Source organism: Notechis scutatus, chromosome 3, assembly GCF_049901735.1.
Source record: "Notechis scutatus isolate UNSWTSFEM ecotype Mainland chromosome 3, rNotScu1.2, whole genome shotgun sequence".
NCBI lineage: Eukaryota > Metazoa > Chordata > Lepidosauria > Squamata > Elapidae > Notechis > Notechis scutatus.
Window position 1 is genome coordinate 4240940 of NC_142011.1, and position 20921 is coordinate 4261860.

The 20921-nt window shown below is 41.7% G+C and overlaps 1 protein-coding gene across 1 annotated transcript in view; it reads left to right on the forward strand.

Annotated features, from left to right (window-relative positions):
• The first annotated feature begins 367 nt into the window (after positions 1-367).
• Positions 368-20921, forward strand: part of ANGPT4 (angiopoietin 4) — a 42959-nt gene continuing 22405 nt past the window's right edge. Inside the window, exon 1 of the mRNA XM_087962355.1 lies at positions 368-899. Within this exon, the coding sequence (XP_087818481.1) occupies positions 573-899 (327 nt within the window). The 5' untranslated portion in view covers positions 368-572. The remainder of the gene's footprint in view (positions 900-20921) is intronic.

Sequence of the window (20921 nt, forward strand, 5' to 3'; positions counted from 1 at the left end):
CCCCTCCTCCTCCTTCTGCTTCTTTTCTCCTCTTTCTTCTTTTTCTTCTTTCTTCTTCTCTCTTCTTCTCTTTCTCCTCCTTCTCTCTTCCTCCTCTTCTTCCTCTTTGGGGCAGCCCCTCAAATTCTCTTATCTCCCCCTCCCCTCCTCCTCCTCTTCTTCCTCTTCTTCGTCCTCAGAACTGACCTCATACCTCCAGAGACCCGCCGGATGATTAAAGGGGGGGAATCAGACTTGTTGAGAAAGAGGGGGCCTGTCAAAAAAAAGAGAGGGGAGGAAAGGAGGAGGGGCAGAGAGAGAGAGAGGAAGTTCTAATTTTACAGACTGTGAATGCATTGAGAAAGGTGGCGGGGGTGGGGGGGGTGGGGGGGGAGAGAAATCAGCCTGACCCACAGAAGGAAGAGCAGCCTTCTCCGTTGGCATCAGCCCCACTCTCGCATCCCCGGGGCTGGCTGCAGCCGAGACTTTTAGCCGAGAAAAACAAACAAACAAACCAACTTTAAGGGCCGGGGAGAGAAGGGTGAGTGTGCGGGTTTTTCTCGGCTCCCCACCCCACCCACCTGGCCGCCGCCATGCAATTCTTCCTCCTGGCTTTCCTGGTCCTCGGTGCCCTGCTGGCAGTCCGGGGGGCGAAGGGGAGCCAGAGGAGGGCGAGCGAAGGGGTCTTCCGCCGCCGCGCCCACCGGGTTCAGCAGGGGCGCTGCAGTTACACCTTCGTCCTACCCGAAGCGGATCCTCCCCCCTGCCAAACAGCCCCCGGCGGAGACCCTCTGGGCATCAACGCCCTGCAGCGGGATTCTCCCGGGGACTCTCCCCCCGCGGGGAGCGATGGGCAGCCCAGCCCGAGAGTCCAGCAGCTGGAGAGGATTTTGGAAAATAACACTCAGTGGCTCATGAAGGTAATTTTTATTTTTTATTTTTTTTTAAAAAGAGCAAAATGGGGGCAGGTGAGGATTCACAGATGCTGCAATAACAGAGGGATAGAATTAAGATGAGTGAAGTGTTAGTACCATTTATCTATCTATCTATCTATCTATCTATCTATCTATCTATCTATCTATCTATCTATCTATCTATCTATCTATCTATCTATCTATCATCTATCTATCTATCTATCTATCTATCTATCTATCTATCTATCTATCTATCTATCTATCTATCTATCTATCTATCTATCTATCTATCTATCTATCTATCTATCTATCTATCTATCTATCTATCTATCTATCTATCTATCTATCATCTATCTATCTATCTATCTATCTATCTATCTATCTATCTATCTATCTATCTATCTATCTATCTATCTATCATCTATTTATCTATTTATCTATCATGTATCTATCTATCTATCTATCTATTTATCTATCTATCTATCTATCTATCTATATCTGTTTATTTAGTCAAGCGATTATTAGATAACAAGTATAAGTTTAAACATAGTTATGAATACATGAAATGGATACATGTAAGAAAAATAAAAAGAAACAATAGGACAGGGACGGTAGGCACGTTGGTGCGCTTATGCACGCCTCCTACAGACCTCTTAGGAAAGGGGTGAGGTCAATAGTAGACAGTCTAAAGTTAAAGTTTTTGGGGTTTGGGGAAGAAACCACAGAGTCGGGTAGAGTATTCCAGACATTGACCACTCGGTTGCTGAAGTCGTATTTCTTGCAATCAAGTTTGGTGTGATTAACCTTGAGTTTGTATCTATTGTGTGCTCTTGTGTTGTTATGATTGAAGCTGAAGTATTAATTGACAGGTAGGACATTGCAATGTATGATTTTATATACTTAGATTGGACCAAAGGTGGCCTAGTTCTAGGTTTTCTAGGTGTAGAATTTCAAGTCTGGTGGCATAAGGTATTCTGCAACGAGTAGAGGAGTCGCGAACTCTTCTTGTGAAATATTTCTGGACTTTCTCAACTGTATTAATATCATATATGTAATGCGGGTTCCAGACTGATTCAAGTATTGGTCTAGCAAATGTTTTGTATGCTCTAGTTATTAGTGTAATATTACCAGAGAAAAAGCTACGTAGGATTAGGTTAACAACTCTTAATGCCTTTTTGGCTATGTAGTTACAGTGGGCTCTAGCACTTAGGTCATTAGTCATGAGTACTCCAGAGTTTGAATGGAGGCAGGTGGGGATTCACAGAGCCTGCATTAACAGGGATAGAATTAAGATGAATGAAGTGTTAGTACCACTTTATAACTTCTGGGGATATTGATTAGATTAACAGAGTTGGAAGGGACCTTGTAGGTCATCTAGTCCAACCCCCGCTCCAAGCAGGAGACACACCTACACCATTTCTGACCAATGGCAGTCCGATCTCTTCTTGAAGGTCTCAAGTGATGAAGCTCCCACCACTTCCGAGGGCAACTTCTGTTCCATGGGTTGATTGTTCTCACTGTCAGAAAGTTTCTCCTTGTTTCCAGGTTGAATCTCTCCTGGTTCAGTTTCCATCCTTTATTCCTTGTCTGGCCTTTGGGTGCTTTGGAAAATAGCTTGAGCCCCTTCCTCGTCTCTGGGGCAGCCCCTCAAATATTGGCAGACTGCTATCATGTCTCTGCATCCAGTTTTGGGTGCCACGATATGAAAAAAAAAATAGATTGAAACCTTAGGAAGAGTGCAGAGAAGAGCAGTGAAGATTATGGGGACTGCAGGCTAAAACATACGAGGAACGGATGCAGGAATTGGGGATGTCTATGGTAGTTTAATGCAAAGTAGGACTGGAGGTGACCTGATAGCAGTGTTCCAATATTTGAGGGGCTGCCCCAAAGAAGAGGGGGTCAATTTATTCTCCAAAGCACCCGATAGCAGGACAAGAAGCAACGGATGGAAACGAATCAAGGAGAAAATAACAGAATAACAGAGTTGGAAGGGACTTTGGAGGTCTTCTAGTCCAACCTCTTGCCCGGGAAGAAAACCTTATACCATTTTAGACAAGTGATTGTCCAATCTCTCTTTTTTTTTAAACTGTTCTTCAAAGCACCTGAAGGCAGGACAAGAAGCAAATATGGAACTAATCAAGGAGAGAAGCAACCTAGAACTAAGGATAAATTTCTTGACAGTGAGAACAGTTAACCAGTGGAACTGCTTGCCACCAGAAGTTGTAGATGCTCCAACCCTGGAGGTTTTCAAAGAAGAGACTAGACAGCCATTTGTCCAGAATGGTATATAGGGTTTCCTGCTGGAGCAGGGGGTTGGACTAGAACACCTCCAGGGTCCCTTCCAACTCTGTTATTCTGTTACTTGGAACTTGGAAAATTTGGGTGTCATCAGCCTTCTCTGGGACGTTACTTGAGTCACCTTTTGGGGAGGGGGGGGAGGGGCAAAAGAAGGCACTTGGCTCGCTTCCAAGATCTCTTGCAGCTCACCAGGTTGGCTACCTGAGCTTCAGGTGTGGGAGGATGACGGTAGGAGAGCAAAAATGGATTGTATTTCACTTGCCTTTCCAAAGTTCATTATTTATTAAATTCATCTCACTACAGGCTGACTCTTAAGTGGCTAATGAAATTTGAGTGCATTGTTTGTTTGTTTATTTGTTGGATTGTTGGTTTGTATCCAGCCTTTGTTGTTTGAACAAATAAGTCAAGGTGGCAAATGTATTCAGCACACTCTCCTTCCGTTTTCACCAGAACAGCAACCCTGTGAGCTGAGTATTCCTAATGTTCTTGCTTGATCCCATCAGAAAGTAGAACAAAGGTCTTCAAACTTGGCCAGTTTAAGACTGGTGGACTTCAACTCCCAGAATTCCTGAGTTAAACATGGCTGGAGGAGGAATTCTGGGAGCTGAAGTCCACCAGTCTTAAACTTGCCAAGTTTGAAGACCCCTGAAGTAGAACCATAGAATTCATGGGGCTGGAAGGGGAACCCTTGGAGGTCTTCTAGTCGAACCCCCTGCCCCCAGGAGTCCTTATACAATCCAGGTCTAATGGTTGTCCAATCTTTTCTTGAAAATCTCCAGTGATGGAGCACCCACAACTTCTGAAGGCATCTCTTCCGTTGGTTAATTCTTCTCGCCGTCCGGAAATTTGGAACACTGCTATCAAATCGCCTCTAATTCTTCTCCTTATTAGTCCAGATCGAGGACCTTCAAACTGGGCAACTTGAAGACTGGTGGACTTCAACTCCCAGGATTCCTGAGCTAACATGACTGGAGGAGGAATTCTGGGAGTTGAAGTCCGCAAGTCTTCAAGCTGTCAAGTTTGAAGACCGCTGCCCTAGACATATTAGTTCCCTCAACGGTTCATCCTATGATTTAGTCTCCAGGCCCTAAATTATCTTTGGCGCTGAACTCTGTGCACTTTTTACAACCTCAACATCGTGTGTCCAAAATGAATCTTGTCATTTGTGCCTCAAGTGAGAACTTTGGGGTTGATCCAACGATCCATGGCTTCCTTTTTTTGTCACTCCGTGGTCTTCTCACAGGTCTTCTCCAACATCAAACCATCAATAAATACCTTTCCAGCTATGGTGGACCAGGTTCCAGAGCGCCAATGTCCTCCTTTCCTTGGCACATGATCACATTTTTGACCTGCATTTATGGATGCTTGCAATGTCCCACCCTCCTGTCCATTTTCAACATCCTTGCTTGGAAACTGGCGTTCACTTCTGGTTTCCAGTAAAAACCACTCCATGGTGATGAACATATATTTGGTGATTAACTGAAGTTTTATTTAATTCTTACCATAAAAATGAGGGTAAAAACGGGTCCGGTCATATGGTTAAGTCATTCAGCCTAAACTTCTTGGTAAATGTGAGGATATGATTGACAGATTCTCTGGTCCCAAAGAAACATAAAAAAACCAAAGCAAAATGAGTTTGAAATGTAGCCTAGAGGAGATCACCTATTTAATGCATGGAGCAAAATGCTTCTTAATTTTGTCCACTTGAACTTGGTGGACTTCAATTCCCAGAATTCCCCAGCCAGCATTTGGCTGCCATTTTGATTTTTGATTTTTTTGACCCTCAGACACAGACATCCCTATGACCAATGGTGCTTTTATTTTATTTTATTTTATTTTATTTTATTTTATTTTATTTTATTTTATTTATTTTATTATTTTATTTTATTTTATTTTATTTTATTTTATTTTATTTTATTTTATTTTATTTTATTATTTTATTTTATTTTATTATTTTATTTTATTTTATTATTTTATTTTATTTATTTTATTATTTTATTTTATTTTATTTTATTTTATTTATTTTATTATTTTATTTATTTTATTTTATTTTATTTTATTTTATTTTATTTTATTTTATTTTATTTTATTTTATTTTATTTTATTTTTTTATTATTTTATTTTGCTTTGCTTTGCTTTATTATTTTATTTTAGTTATTATTTTATTCAGTTTAGGCATCAACCAATTCCAAACAGCTCAGGATGGCTCACAATGTAACCACAATTCTGGAAGTTGAAGTCCACACATTTTTTAATTGCCCAGATTGAGATAAACTGAGATGGAGGATTTACCACAATCTGACCATTCAAGTCAAAAGAATGATTGGAGAATGACATGGAGTAAAACGTAAAGAATTCCTAATCCTAAAGTCTTTTTGCTTTCATCACCACTTTACTGCCTAAGATTAGTTTTTTTTAAGAAGGGTAACCAACCCGGAAGGGTCCACAGAGAGAGAGAGTGCAAAAAAGTCAAGATGGCAGCCACAATCACGATCGAAACCCTAACTGTTAAAAAGGGCTGGAGGAGGCTTGGTCTCATGGTTATGGCCGCCATTTTGATTTGTTTGACTCTCAGACAAAAACATCCCTGAGACCAATGGTGATTTGATTTGATTTTTTGATTTTATTTTATTTTGTTATTTTATTTAATTTCATTTTATTAAAATTATTTCATTTCACTTCACTTCACTTCACTTTATTTTTTTATTTTATTTTATTTTATTAAAATTATTATTTTATTTATTTTGTTCACTTTATTTTATTTCATTTCACTTCACTCTTTATTTTATTACTTCATTTCACTTCATCACTTCACGTCACTTTTTTATTTAATTTAAATAAAATTATTATTTCATTTCACTTCATGTCACCTTAGAATAGAATAGAATGAATGAGCTGGAAGGGATCTTGGAGGTCTTCTAGTCCAGCCCCCTGCTCAAGCAGGAGAACCTATACCATTTTAGAAAAGTGACTTTATCTTATTTTATCACTTCACTTCACTTTTTTAAAAAAAATTAATTTAATTTTTTATTTTGTTTAGTTTAGGCTTCATCCGATTCCAAACTGCTCTGGATGGCTTGTAATGTAACCACAATATAAAAATGCCGGATGAATAATCAGGGACAAAATAAACAATGAACAAGAAAAATAAGAACTTTTTTTTTAAATAAATCAAGAACAAGAACAAGATGGTGGTTCAGCAACAATACACAAATCAGAGTGGTTTGATGATCCTGAGGGAACTTTGTGAAAATTTGAGAACAGATTTGGGGTTCACTGCAATCCCATCCTTGTCTGTTCCTCTTTCCCCCTCGTGGCACTTTATATAAACAAGGTACTTATTCCATGCTGGGAAACAGGGTTTTTAAAACAAAATGTTTATGTCAACTGCTGGCAACTCCTGGAATAAATATTGGCTGCATTCAGGGCATCCCTGGAAGTTCTCAATCACACAAGCAATGTTGATTTGATTACGTACCATCAACTCACAATGGACTTTTAGCAACCACAGAGAAAGTGTCTATGGAGATTTTCAGTCATCTTTGGTTGTCCCAAAGGTGCTTTTTCAAGGGGCAACTGGACTTTCTTGTTTTTTTTTCTTTTAAAGATGTTCATCCAAGAAGCTTCTTCGGTTCCGACTGAGTGGTGGAGGATGGAAGGATTTATATTTCTTGCAGTCATCTGGTCGTTAAGCTGACTGCAAGGAATATAAATCTTTCCATTCCCCACATTCAGTCAGAACTGAAGACGCTTCTTGGATGAGAAGTGAAACGTCTTGAAAGAAAAACAAAGTTCAGTTGTCTTTTGAGAAAAGGGCCTTTGAGACATCCTGGATAAATGTTTTTTGAAAATCTCCAATGATGAAAACCTCCCATAACTTCTGAAAGACAACTCTTCCATTGATCAATTGTCAGGAAATTCCTCCTGATTTCCAGGTTGGATCTCCCTCTGACCAACTTCCACCCATTGCTTTTTCTTCTCCTTCCCTTGTTCCTGGTCATCTTCTTCTCTTCTACTTTTTCCAACATTAGGGACTTCTGAAAGGAGCTCTATCTTCAGATTGATTGATTGATGGTTGATTAGGTGCTACAAGTCATGGTCAACTCTTTGCAATAACTTAAGTGTCCTCCATAAGGACCTGTCCCCAGTCTGGTCTTTTAGAACTTCCAATAATTCCCCATCATCACTGTAGCTGAATCCATCTAATACCTTCTTCTGGTCATCCATTTTCTTTCCCTCTTTCCTAACATTGATTGATTAGGTGACATCAAATCAGTCTCTTCTCTTAGCAACCATAGAGCTCAACTTTTCCAGGCTGAATGGTGTTTCCATCGATTTGTCTATTCTCCAAAGTGTGCAGAATCGTAACAACCGGTTCTATAAAAACCAGTCTGAACTGGTAGAATCCCACCCCTGCCTTCTTCTGTTTCCTTCCACTTTTCTCAACATTGTGGACTTGTCAAAGAAAGTTGATTGATTATATGCCATTCAAGTCTCTATTGACTTTTAGCGATCACATAGATAGGATTTCTCCAGGGTGATCTGTTCCTAATGTTGTCCTTTAGATCTTCTAACAGGCCCTCATTGTTGCTGTAACTGAGTCCGTCAACTATGACTCATGTTAACAATATTTAGAATAGAATAACAGAGTTGGAAGGGACCTTGGAGGTCTGCCAGTCTAACCTCCTGCTCCAGTAGGAAACCCTATGCTATCCCAGAAAATGGCTGTCCAGTCTCTTCTTAAAATCCTCCAGTGATGGAGCACCCACAACTTCTGGTGGCAAGCAGTTCCACTGGTGAATTGTTCTCACTGTCAGGAAGTTTATGCTTAGTTCTAAGTTGCTTCTCTCCTTGATTAGTTTCCATCCTTTGCTTCTTGTCCTGCCTTCGGGTGCTTTGGAGAATAGCTTGACTCCCTCTTCTTTGGGGCAGCCCCTCAAATATTGGAAGACTGCTATCATGTCACCCCTAGTCCTTCTTTTCTTCAAATTAGACACACACAATTCCAGCAACCGTTCTTTATTTTGCTTCCATCATCTTCTTTCCTTCCAGTTTTCCCAACATTATGAACTTCTCAAAGAAGCTCTTCACACTGGTTGGTTGATCAATTGATTGATTATCTGCTTCTGAGTCAGGGTCAACTCTTAGTAACAGCACAGGTAGATTTTTCCCCAGGAGGATCTTCCCAGAAAAGAGGAAGTCAAGTTATTCTCCAAAGCACCTGAAGGCAGAACAAGAAGCAACGGGTGGAAACTAATCAAGGAGAGAAGCAACTTAGAACTAAGGAGAAATTTCATGACATGAGAACAATTAATCCATGGAATGACTTACCTCTAGAAGTTGTGGGTGCTCCATCACTGGAGGTTTTCCAGAAGAGATTGAACAACCATTTGTCTGATATGGTGTAGACTCGCAGGGGTCTTCAAACTTGACAGCTTGAAGACTTGTGGACTTCAACTCCCAGAATTCCTCCTCCAGTCCTGTTAGCTCAGGAATTCTGGGAGTTGAAGTCCACAAGTCTTAAACTTGCCAAGTTTGAAGACCCTTGGTATAGGGTCTCCTGCTCAAGCAGATTCTTGGACTAGAAGACCTCCAAGGTCCCTTCCAATTCTGTTCCTCTGTTTACACTTTCTGCCCTGCTTGAAAAGAGGATGTCTGTAAAATAAATTAGACGTTGCAACCGAGAAGTTTGACCAACTGTGCAGTGTAAGAAACGTTGACCTTTATGTGATTTTTCTGCAGACCCTCAGCAAGCTTCTCAGCAGTTTGTTAGAGTTGTGAGGGCAGGGGGAGAAGGGGGCCAGTGTCAAATCCTGATGGAGAAATCTTACTCACTAATGGCACTTGGGTGCCTGGATTCTTGTGTTGAGAAATCCAACACTCATTTGATTCAAACGTTTTGCAGGGCGGTTGGGATCATGCCCGGGCTCGAGTCTGGCCAGGTTTCTATTTTATAATCAGTTTTTAATTTGCAGCTCTCTTTCTTGAGCTCTTGGCCAACGCGTGAGGAACATCTGAAGCTTGATGATGGGGTCCTTTTACAAAGAGTGGGAGCCACGTCTTTCAGCGGCCTCTCTGAAAACACGCCATTTCCGCCTCCCTGCCTCCCCCCAAAATAGGCTGCATTTCACAAATTCATCTGGAACCACTCTACAAGCCCTGTTTTCTTTGGATCGGGTTCCTGAAGGAAACGAACAGAGATGGCTGGAAATGAGGGAAGAGAGAGAGTGAATCACTTGAGACTTTCAAGAAGAAATTGGTCTGCCATTCGTCAGAAATGGTGTAGGGTCTCCCGCTTGGGCAGGGGGTTGGACTAGATGACCTATAAGGTCCCTTCCAACTCTGATTATCATTTATTTATTTATTTATTTATTTGTCAATCGCTTGCAAGATAATAGATACAAGTATAAACATGAGTACGAATACAGGAAATAGGTACGAATAAATGGGGACAACAGGACAGGGATGGTAGGCACGATGGTGCACTTATGCACGCCCCTTACAGACCTCTTAGGAATGGGGTGAGGTCAATAGTGGATAGTTTGAGGTTAAAGGAGTGGGGGTTAGAGGATATAACAACAGAGTCAGGTAGTGCATTCCAGGCATTGACCACTCTGTTGCTGAAGTCGTACTTTCTGCAATCAAATTTGGAGCGGTTTGCCTTGAGTTTGTATTTGTTGTGTGCTCTTGTATTGTTGTGGTTGAAGCTGAAGTAGTCATTGACAGGTAGAACATTGTAGCAGATAATTTTGTGTACTACACTTAAGTCCAATCGTAGGTGGCATAGTTCAAGGTTGTCCAAGCCCAAAATCTCAAGCCTGGTGATGTAGGGGTATTCTGTTGCGAGCAGAGGAGTGTAGTACTCTTCTCATGAAATACTTCTGGACTCAATTGTATTAATGTCTGAAATGCAGTGCAGATTTCAGACTGATGAGTTGTATTCAAGTATTGGTCTGGCAAAGGTTTTGTATGTCCTAGTTAGCAAAGAGGGGAAGCTTCGTAAGATTAGATTTACAACTTTTAATGCCTTTTTGTTATCTGTTAAGGAGAGAAGGAGGAAACGAAACAAAAAGGGAGGGCCAGTCAGTTTGAAAAAGATCGAACAACCATTCGTCTGAAATCTTGAGGGTCTCTTGCCTAAGCGGGGGGGGGGCATGGGGGCGGGTCCAGACTAGAAGACCTCCGGGGTCCCTTCCAACCCTGTCCTTCTGTTAAAAGAGAAAAATCTGGATGGTTGTTGGATTATAAAAAAAAAAAATGGGGGTCTTGAAATATCAGGAAGAAGAAGAAGAAAAAAAAGGGGGGGGCTTAAGGACTGTGGCCTTAATGACCACCAACATAGAGGTTGTAAAATCAGGCATGGTCGTGTGGTGATTTACTTAACGACCATCACAATTTATGACCAAAATGGCAGGCTCACTGAATGGTCGTAAATCGAGGATTATCCGCATCCAAAATTAAGCCATAGGGGGCTGATGGTGAGAATCCTTCGCAATCCAGCTATGTTTGTCACCGCAGAGGAAATGGAATTTTGGCCGAAGGAGAACATGGAGTATAGTTAGTGCTTGCGGGGGCGGCCGAAAGCAGGGAGGGTTTGTGTCAGGGGCCAGCTTGAGAGTGAGGTACCATGATTAAAAAGGAACCATCCAGATGCTAAATCAATTTGTCCTAGACAACTGAACCCAGACAGTTCCCAGGAAGCTGCAAAAGTTGGATATTTCGGGCGTCTCGTGCTAGACGCAAGTTCCTGGAGAAGGCATTTTTGCAGTGTTCTCAACATTCAAAAGACTTCCAAGAGAGGAAAGGAGGTTGGAGGTTAGATGTTCTCCGTCTGTGGCAGCCAAGAATTGGTTCAACAGCGGTAACTGTGAGAGGGGTCTAGATGACCTCGTGGAACACACTTTAAGTATGAGCCAGCCGTGCGCTGCAGCTGCCAAAAAAGCCAACACAATCCTAGACTGCATCAACACAGGAGTAGAATCAAGATCACACGAACTGTTAATACCCCTCTATAAAGCCTTAGTAAGACCACACCTAGAGTCCTGCATCCAGTTTTGGTCACCACATTATAAAAAAGGTGTTGAGACTCTAGAAACAGTGCAGAGAAGAGCAACCAGGATGATGAGGGGACTGGAGACTAAAACATACAATGAACGGTTGCAGGAACTGGGCATGGCTAGTCGAGGGAAGAGAAGGACCAGGGGAGACATGATAGAAGTCTTCCAATATTTGAGGGGCTGCCACAGAGAGAAGTGAGGGGTCAAGATATTTTCCAAAGCACCCAAAGGCCAGACAAGGTACAATGGATGGAAACTGATCAAGGAGAGATTCAATCTAGAAACTTTCTGACAGTGAGAATAATCAACCCATGGAACAGAAGTTGCCCTTGGAAGTTGTGAGAGCTTCATCCCTGGAGGCTTTCAAGAAGAGACTGGATTGTCACCTGTCAGGAATGGTTTTAAGGTCTCCTGCTTGGGGCAGGGGGTTGGATTAGATGACCTACAAAGTCCCTTCCAACTCTGTTAATCTGTTCAGGGGTCTGGAGGCTAAATGTACGATGAATGGTTAAGGGAGTGAGGTTTGTTTACACCAGAGGTGGGTAACTATGGCCCTTTTATGACCTGTGGACTTCAACTCCCAGAATTCTTCAGCACAGCATGGCTGGCTCAGGAATTCTGGGAGTTGAAGTTCACAGGTCATAAAGAGGCTGTAGTTTCTTCACCTCTGGTCTAGATTATCAAACAGAATGCTGCAACCGTCATAAGTGTGAAAACCGGTCCTAAATCCCTTTTTATCAGTGCCGTTGTAACTTGGAACGGTTACTAAACAAATGGTTGTAAGTTGAAGACTGCTTGTATGCCACACAGCAGTATTTCTTAATCATGGTAGCTTTAAGGCAGGTGTGGATTTCAACTCCCAGAATTCCCCAGCCAGCCATGCTGTGCTGAAGAATTCTGGGAGTTGAAGTCCACCTGTCTTAAAGTAGCCAAGGTTGAGATACACTACATAAATAGACACATTAAATGAGGAAAAACCACGGAATTGGTGTCACCGCCCACTATTGGTTCTGGCCACACCATCCAGTGCTCCAGCCCCGCCCACCATCCATTCTCTTCACCAAGGGTCTTCAAACTTGACAGCTTGAAGACTTGTGGACTTCAACTCCCAGAATTCCTTCTCTGGTCATGTTAGCTCAGGAATTCTGGGAGTTGAAGTCCACAAGTCTTCAAGCTGTCAAGTTTGAAGACCCTTGCTCTTCACCTATGGTAAATTGCAGGTCCTTCAGACAGATCAATACTGCAATAATGAATGCAGTCCTGGGGGTTTGGGGGATTAATTGACCCCCCCCCGTTCTAGAAGGTGTTTTACCACCCAGTGTTCTCCTGATGTGAGCCGGGGCTGATGGAAATTGTGGTCCAGCGCTCCTTGGAGGGCACCAGCTTGGGAAAATCTATTGTGTATCTTAAGCCAGTGTTTCTCAACTTTGGTCCCTTTAAGAATGTCTGGCTGAGGAATTCTGGGAGTTGAAGTCCACATGTTTTAAAATGGCCGCAGCTTAAGAAACAGGGGTTTAAGCTCAAAATCAGGATACATTTGTTAATTATTTCCCGTATTTTCAAGTCTTTTCCCTCAATAGAAAAGCATCTGTTTTCTGTACTTCGCTTCTCTTCTCTTTCTAACCTCCCAAGGGCCTGCTTTACATTTATTTTTTCCAAAAAGATCAGAGAATTATTAATAGTTTCCGCCCATTTCCTGTGTTAATCCTGGGGATTATTTCTTCTTTTTTTTAAAAAGAAGCAGTTTCTTAAAGGGAACTTCTATCTCCCTCAGAGAGCATCAAGCACTCTGGACTTGAGGAAAGTCAGGACTGTCCAAGGGAGTCAGAAAAGTCAAGATGGCCGCTGGAACGAGGCAAGCTTAGCCCCTCTGCAGATGATTTCATTAGAAAGGAAAACAAATAGTTATTTTCTTCTGGCCTAATTTTGTTCTTTAAAAGAGAATGAAATCCGGGGATTTCTATAATCAAATGGCCATTCTCTTTCAATAAATCTAGTTAAAGAAGACTCTATCTTTTCAAAAAAAAAAAATCAAAAGGAGGAACTGGAAAACCAGAGTCTGTTAATGAAATCCAAAACACCTTGGAAATATATATTGAAAACAGTGCAGTGAGCATGGATTTTTCAAGTCTCTCTCACTCTAATCAAAATGCTATAGGGCAGGGGTCCCCAACCACTGGTCCGCGGACTGGTACCGGTCCGCGGAACAACTCCTACCGGGCCTCTGGCTTGCTGGCGCCGCCATCTTTTTTGATGAAAAAGTGCTTCCGGTGAGCTTTTCCGGGTAGAAAGCTCACCGAAGCACGTTTCATCAAAAGATGGCGGCGCCAGCGCTCGTGAGCTTTTCCGGGTAGAAAGCTCACCGGAAGCACGCTTCATCAAAAAGATGGCGGCGCCAGCGCTTCCGGTGAGCTTTTCCGGGTCTACCCAAAAGCTCACCGAGCGCTGAGCGCCGCTATCTTTGATGAAACGCGTGCTTCCGTGAGGTCACCGGAAGCACATTTTCATCAAAAAAGATGGTGGCGCCCAGCTGATGCCGGTACCGAGCCGCGGCGCCCAGCTGATGCCGGTACCGGGCCGCGGCGTAAAAAAGGTTGGGGATCACTGCTATAGGGTATTCCCATCAAATGTTTCATTGAAATCAAGATATATTGATATGTATGTATGTATGTATGTATGTATGTATGTATGTATGTATGTATGTATGTATATAAAATGGAAGATGGTTTTATGTTTTTATGTTTTGTTTCTATATGTTTGTCTTAAAAAATAAAAGCTTTTATATATATAAAAAAAGAAATCAAGATATATTACGTCCACTGCATACCCCCAATCAACAAATGGTTAATGAAAAAGTGAAGTCATTGGGACCAAAACTTCTGTTTGACAAATCATGATGGTGGCTTATTAATCCCAGCACTATTTTCCAGATCTCCTTATGGGGAGGGTCGATTTACTCTCCAAAGCACCTGAGGGCATGACAAGAAGCAGTGGGTGGAAGCTCCTCAAAGGGAGATCCAACCTGGAACTCAGGAGGAGCTTCCTGACTGGGAGATCAATTAATCGATTTAACAGTTTGCCTCCTAAGGTTCTGCGTGCTCCATCGCTGGAGGATTCCAAGATTGGACAGCCATTTGACCAGGATTGTACAAGGTCTGCTGTCTTGGGCAGGGGGTTTGATTAGAAGACCTCCAAGATCCCTGCCAGCCCTATGATTCTATATTTCAGTGATTCTATGATTCTGTGGTTCCATGATTCTGTGATTCCATGATTTTGTGATTCTATGATTCTGTGATTCTATTTCTATGATTCCTTGATACTATGTTTCTATGATTCTATGTTTCTATGATTCTGTGGTTCCATGATTCTGTGATTCTGTTTATGTGATTCTGTGATGTGATGCTATGTTTCTATGATTCTGTGATTATGATTCTATGATTCTATGTTTCTATGATTCTGTGGTTCCATGATTCTGTGATTCTGTGATGTGATGCTATGTTTCTATGATTCTGTGATTATGATTCAATGATTCTATGTTTGTTTGATTCTTTGATACTATGTTTCTATGATTCTATGATTGTATGATTCTGTGGTTCTATGATTTTGTGATTCTATGTTTCTATGATTCTGTAGTTCCATGATTCTGTGATTCTATGATTCTATGTTTGCATGATTCTGTGGTTCCATGATTTTGTGATTCTATGTTTCTGTGATTCTGTGTTTCTATGATTTCTGTAGAATTCCACAGAATCATCAAACATATGATTCTGTGGTTCCATGATTCGGTTCCGTGATTCTGTGATTCTATGTTTCTGTGATTCTCTGTTTGTATGATTCTGTGGTTCCATGATTCCTGTGATTCTGTGATTCTATGTTTCTAAGATTCCGTGATTCTATTTTTCTGTGATTCTGTGTTTCTAAGATTCTGTGATTCTATGTTTCTAAGATTCTGTGATTCTATGTTTCTGTGATTCTGTGTTTCTGATTTCTGTGTTTTAGATCGGAGAATCATGTGAATCATACAACGTATGATTCTGTGGTTCCATGATTCCGTGATTCTATGTTTCTGTTTTTTCTGTGTTTCTATGATTCTATGTTTGTATGATTCTGTGGTTCCATGATTCCGGTTCTGTGATTCTGTGATTCTATGTTTCTAAGATTCCGTGATTCTATTTTTCTCTGGTTCCCCAATTCTACGAGTGTATGAATCGTACAATCCTAGAATGGTAGAAACTTAGATAGACTTCTATCCTTGCTGAGTTTTGACTTCCCAGCTCATGCCGAAGCTCTTAGCTTCTGTGCTGCCACCAAAGGGGACCCCTTGGCTCCGTTGACTTATTGTTGGAAGCCTCAGCTTCCCAGAGCCTTTCCAAAAAGCTGGAATTTATCAGACAAATCTGTTATAAGAACCTCTCCTAAAAATAGAGGACTTCAGGAAACGCATCTCCCCCCCCACCCCCCCGGGGATTTCAAAGACGAACATCTGCATTTCATCACTGATCTAAACACGAGTCTTCTTTCTGTCTTGCCGGAACACAACCACTGTCCCAAGGAAGTGACTATGATGGCCCTGGGGAAGAGGGGTGGTGGTGGATTTTAATCATCTGGATCCACTTAATCCTGGAACCTTAATTATTAATCCTAAAATGTCTTCGTGAAAAATGATGTTGCAGCTTTTTTCCCCCCCTTTCCTCCTTCATTTCATTTCATTTCCTCTATTTCTTTTGAGAGCTTGAAACGACTTCCGAAAATGATTTGTGAAACAACCACCCTGGGAAGCAGGCCAGGCTGATAGAGAGCATTCTGCATTCATACAACCCCCTGAATTAACTGAGCTGGTTAACCACCACGGCCAAGCATGGGGAGTGTTAATTGGTATTTGTGTATGTGGATTCTACCAGTTCGCACCTATTCGCTAGAACCAATTGTTAGCATTCTATGCAGTTCGGAGAACCGGTTGTTAGAAGAAATTACTGGCCTAATCCTGTAAGGAAGGCAGGAAGGAAACATTCTGGTGTTGCTTACAGAAATTGCCTCTCCGTTAACCCTTATTACGTTCTTGGCAGGACTGGACTTCCTGTCTCAGGAACTTCTCTGGAGTTTTTTCCCCCCTCCTTTGCTGGTACTTTGCTTGTGTGGAGGGACCATTCAAAGTTACAATGGCACTGAAAAAGTGTTTTATGACCATTTTTCACACTTACAACTTTTGCAGCATCCCCACAGTCATGAGAGGCCAGGAGAGGAGATGCATGCCTCGATGTGAGTGATATTGTAGTTTCTTCCCCAAACCCCAAAAACTTTAACCTTAGACTGTCTACTATTGACCTCACCCCTTTCCTAAGAGGCCTGTAGGGGGCGTGCATAAGCGCACCAACGTGTCTATCGTCCCTGTCCTATTGTTTCTCTTATTCTTCTTTTATTTTTCTTATATGTACCCATTTCATGTATTCACAACTATGTATACACTTATACTTATTATCTTGTAAACAATTGGCAAATCAAATAAATAAATAAATAAATAAAAATATTGAGTTGGCCACATCCAGCCAATAACATGACCACCAAGCCACGCCCACCACCTAAGCCACGCCCACAGAACTGGTTGTTAAAATTTTGAATCCCACCCCTGGGTATGGGTGTGATGCAAAGCCAACCTGCTTTTATAGGTCAATGTTTCTCCACTTTGGCCTTTTTAAAATGGACAGACTTCAACTCTCAGAAATTCCCCAATCGGCTTTCATGCCTAAGGCAGGACTAGAACTCACAGTCTCCTGGTGACTGATCCAAAGTCATACATTTGCTTTTGTGCCTAGGGCGGGACTAGAACTCACCATCTGGCAATTGGCTCAAAATCACCAAGCCGCAATCACCCCTAAGGCGAGACTAGAACTCACCATCTCCTGGCGACTGGCCCAAAGTCATCCAGTTTGTCTTTCACGCCTAAGGAGGGACTAGAACTCTAGGTTGCTTCTGTCCTTGATTAGTTCCTATCCATTGCTTCTTGTCCTTGAAAGAGCATATTCATGAACTGGAATAGAGCGTGGGAACAGGGTCAGCCAATGAATAGGCATAGCAACTGAGGACTGTTTGGAAACTGAAACTAGAATTAGCCTAGGCGTGGCTCTATATTAAGCTCTGCAGCTCCGAAGCTATGTTAAGCTCTTGAGTCTGTCTATTGAAAATGAAACTGCTTCTCTCCTCTGCGGTGAAACTAGCTTCCTTGCTTGCCTGAACTAAAGTGAAACGGATGTTTGTGTCTGAGCTCTCCCGTTGCTGCTCTGCTCTGCACTTGTAACATGTCCGCTTCTGTTTGAGTTTGCTCTGTGTTGGAGAAATCTACAACTGGTATTGTAAAATTTACTTTTAAGTGTTTATAAAGAAGTGAAATGAAGCCTCAGCCCTCTGTGTTTACTTTTCTGGTGCTGAATTTATGCTGCAAAAAACTCTGAACAATCCTGCCTTCAGGTGCTTTGGAGAATAGCTTGACCCTCTCTTCTTTGTGGTAACCCCTTAGATATTGGAAGATTGCTATCATGTCACACCCTAGCCCTTCTTTTCATTAAACTAGACATACCCAGTTTCTGCAACTGTTCTTCATATATTTTAGCCCCCTCTCTCTGGGTCTGTCTGTCTGTCTATCTATCTATCTATCTATCTATCTATCTATCTATCTATCTATCTATCTATCTATCTATCTATCTATCTCTATCCATCCATCTACCTATCCATCTATCATCTATCTATCTCTCCTCCTCCTCCTCCTCCTCCTCCTCCTCCTCCTCCTCCTCCTCCTCCTCCTCCTCCTCCATCATTGTCTGTCTACTGCAGGATGAATGCCTCTCCCACCTGTTTCCAACCAAAAGCAGACCTGAGCTTTCTTTTGCCAATTGGGCCCACCATACTTGCTGATGGCATCGGTCCATCTTGTTTTAAGACTCATTCATGGAGGCTTTTGATCCAGCGAGTTCCATTCTATGAAGGCCTTGATCCACCTGCCATCAGTTCTTCTTGCTACGTGACCAGCCCATTTCCATTTCCATTCTTTTACTCTCTTGATGGCATCCTGTCCTTTCCTTTGTTCTCTAATCCACCTGCAGGATGTCTTTCTATCTTGTCTCGTGAGGCGGAGACATATTTTTCCATGGCTCTTTGTGCCGCCCCTAGCTTTTGTGTAGTGTCCATGTTTTGTATCGATTGTGTGGTTACTGTCCATGTTTCACAGGCATAGGTTTGTGCTGGCTGGCATAAACTGTGATCTTTACCACATTGGAAATATTCACAAAAACAGGAGGGGTTGAATTGTGGAAAATTAAACTCAATTCCAAGTGTCTTCCCAAGTGTATGTAGCATATTTCCCCCCAGAATAAGACCCAACTGGAAAATAAGCCCTAACATGATTTTTCAGGATGATTGTTGTTAGGGATAACATTGTTTACCCTAACTGGTTTGGGTAAAAATAATAAATATGGTATCATGGTTTGTTAGTTAAAGTGTGTGTAACTTTAACAGCAAGAATGTAATTAAGGGTGTGGTTGTAAAAGCACTATATAAGAAGCGAGGCCATTGCAGCTCGCTCTCTCTGGCCTACTGATCTCTAATTACTGAATGGATTGATGACTGCGTTCTTGCTGAAAAGGGGAGAGAAGAAGGAGTGTTGATTTTTCTCAACGGAGAGATAGTAAAAGATTGGACTGATTTATTGTAAGTGAACTGACATTGGCTATTCAACACGGACTTTGGCAAATAGAGTATCCCTGGCAAGACTTGACTGAAATTGATATATGACTAATGGACCGTTTATTTGACTATGCTATAATTCTTAAATGGAATAAACAATATTTTTGATAGCACAAGCGTATCTGTATTTTTACTGCGTGTTAACTAGAAAACTTATCTCACACATTTACCTGTCTTCCTATCTGACTTCGCTGCACGTTCTGTTTAGTTTGTTTTCCTTAACACCCGTTGGGGAATCCAGGCTTAACAATTGTAATATAAGCTCTACTCTGAAAATAAGCCCTAGTTAAGATTATCAGCCAGTCGGACATGTTTAGTGCCATATTTAGTACCCTTTAGTACCATATTTTCCCCAAAATAAGACCTACCCCCAAAATAAGCCCCAGTGTAGATGATGAGCCATTCAGACACATTTAGTACCATAGTTCCCTCAAAATAAGACCCAACTGGAAAATAAACCCAAACATGATTTTTCAGGATAATTGTAATATAAGCCCTACCCCCCAAAATAAGCCCCAGTTAAGATGATCAGCAGTCAGAAACATTTAATGCTGGCTGGCATAAACTGTGATCTTTACCATGTTGGAAACATTCCCAAAAACAGGAGGGGTTGAATTGTGGAAAATTAAACTCAATTCCAAGTTTCTTCCCAAGTGTATGTAGCATGTTTTTCCCCAAAATAAGACCCAACCGGAAAATAAGCCCAAATATGATTTTTTTAGGATGCTCGTAATATAAGCCCTACTCTGAAAATAAGCCCTAGTTAAGATGATCAGCCAGTCGGACACATTTAGTACCATATTTAGTACCATTTAGTACCATATTTCCCCCCAGATAAGACCTAACAGAAAAATAAGCCCTAATGCACCTTTTGGAGCAAATAATAATAATAATAATATAAAACCCGGTCTTATTTTGGGAGAAACGTGGGTATATAATGTTTTCGTTTTAAGTGTTTTGACGGTCGCAACCTTCACATCAAAAAGCTGCAGATGGGATTTAAACCACAATGGCCTTGGAGCCCAGCTGGCAGAATTATGCCCAATGAGTTATTTGTCCGGATGGCAGAGCCCAGGCCCATTCCGTGGGACCGCCGTGGCTCCAAATACAGCATGTTCTTTCTTTGAACGTTGTGCTATTTTGCTCGCAGCCAGGGACTCCGAGACGTCTAAAGGAAGAGAGCTCCGTGGAGCTAACAATTTGTTCAATTAGTCAGCCAGAAGGAAAGCAAAGAGGGCAACGCTTGCCATTAACTCTCGCTCCAAAGTAACCCGCAGCCGGGAGTTGATTAAAACTGGGCACTCTCCGACAGAGGCTTTTGCCAAGCACTCCGAGAGGGAGAGCGATTTACCAGAAAGACATGTTTACTCCTCTTACATGGTCATAAAGCATTCGGCCTATTTCCATTTTTCAACTGGTGTGGCTGGATCCCTGGGGAGAGTTATGCAGACCTTTCCAAGTTGTTGGGCAATGGGACAGAGGAGGGTAGAGAGACCCCCGTAGGGATTTGTGCTGGCTTTGTGTTGTCTTGCCCAAGAGAGTCTCAGAGTTTCCATGCATGTTATCTCTCTCTAACACACTCTCTCTCTCTCCCGCTCTCTCTCCCCCCCTGCTATCTATATCATCTGTCTGTCCATCTGTCTGTCTATCTATCTATCTATTTCTATCTATCTATCTATATCTATCTATCTATTTACTCTATGTATCATCTATCTCTGTATATATTTCTTATCCATCTACCTACATATGTATGTACCTACCTACATCTATCTATCTATCTATCTATCTATCTATCTATCTATCTATCTATCTATCTATCTATCTACCTACCTACCTACCTACCTACCTACCTACCTACCTACCTACCTACAGTATTTATCTATCGATCTATCTATCTATCAATTTATCTATCATCTATCTATCTATCTATCTATCT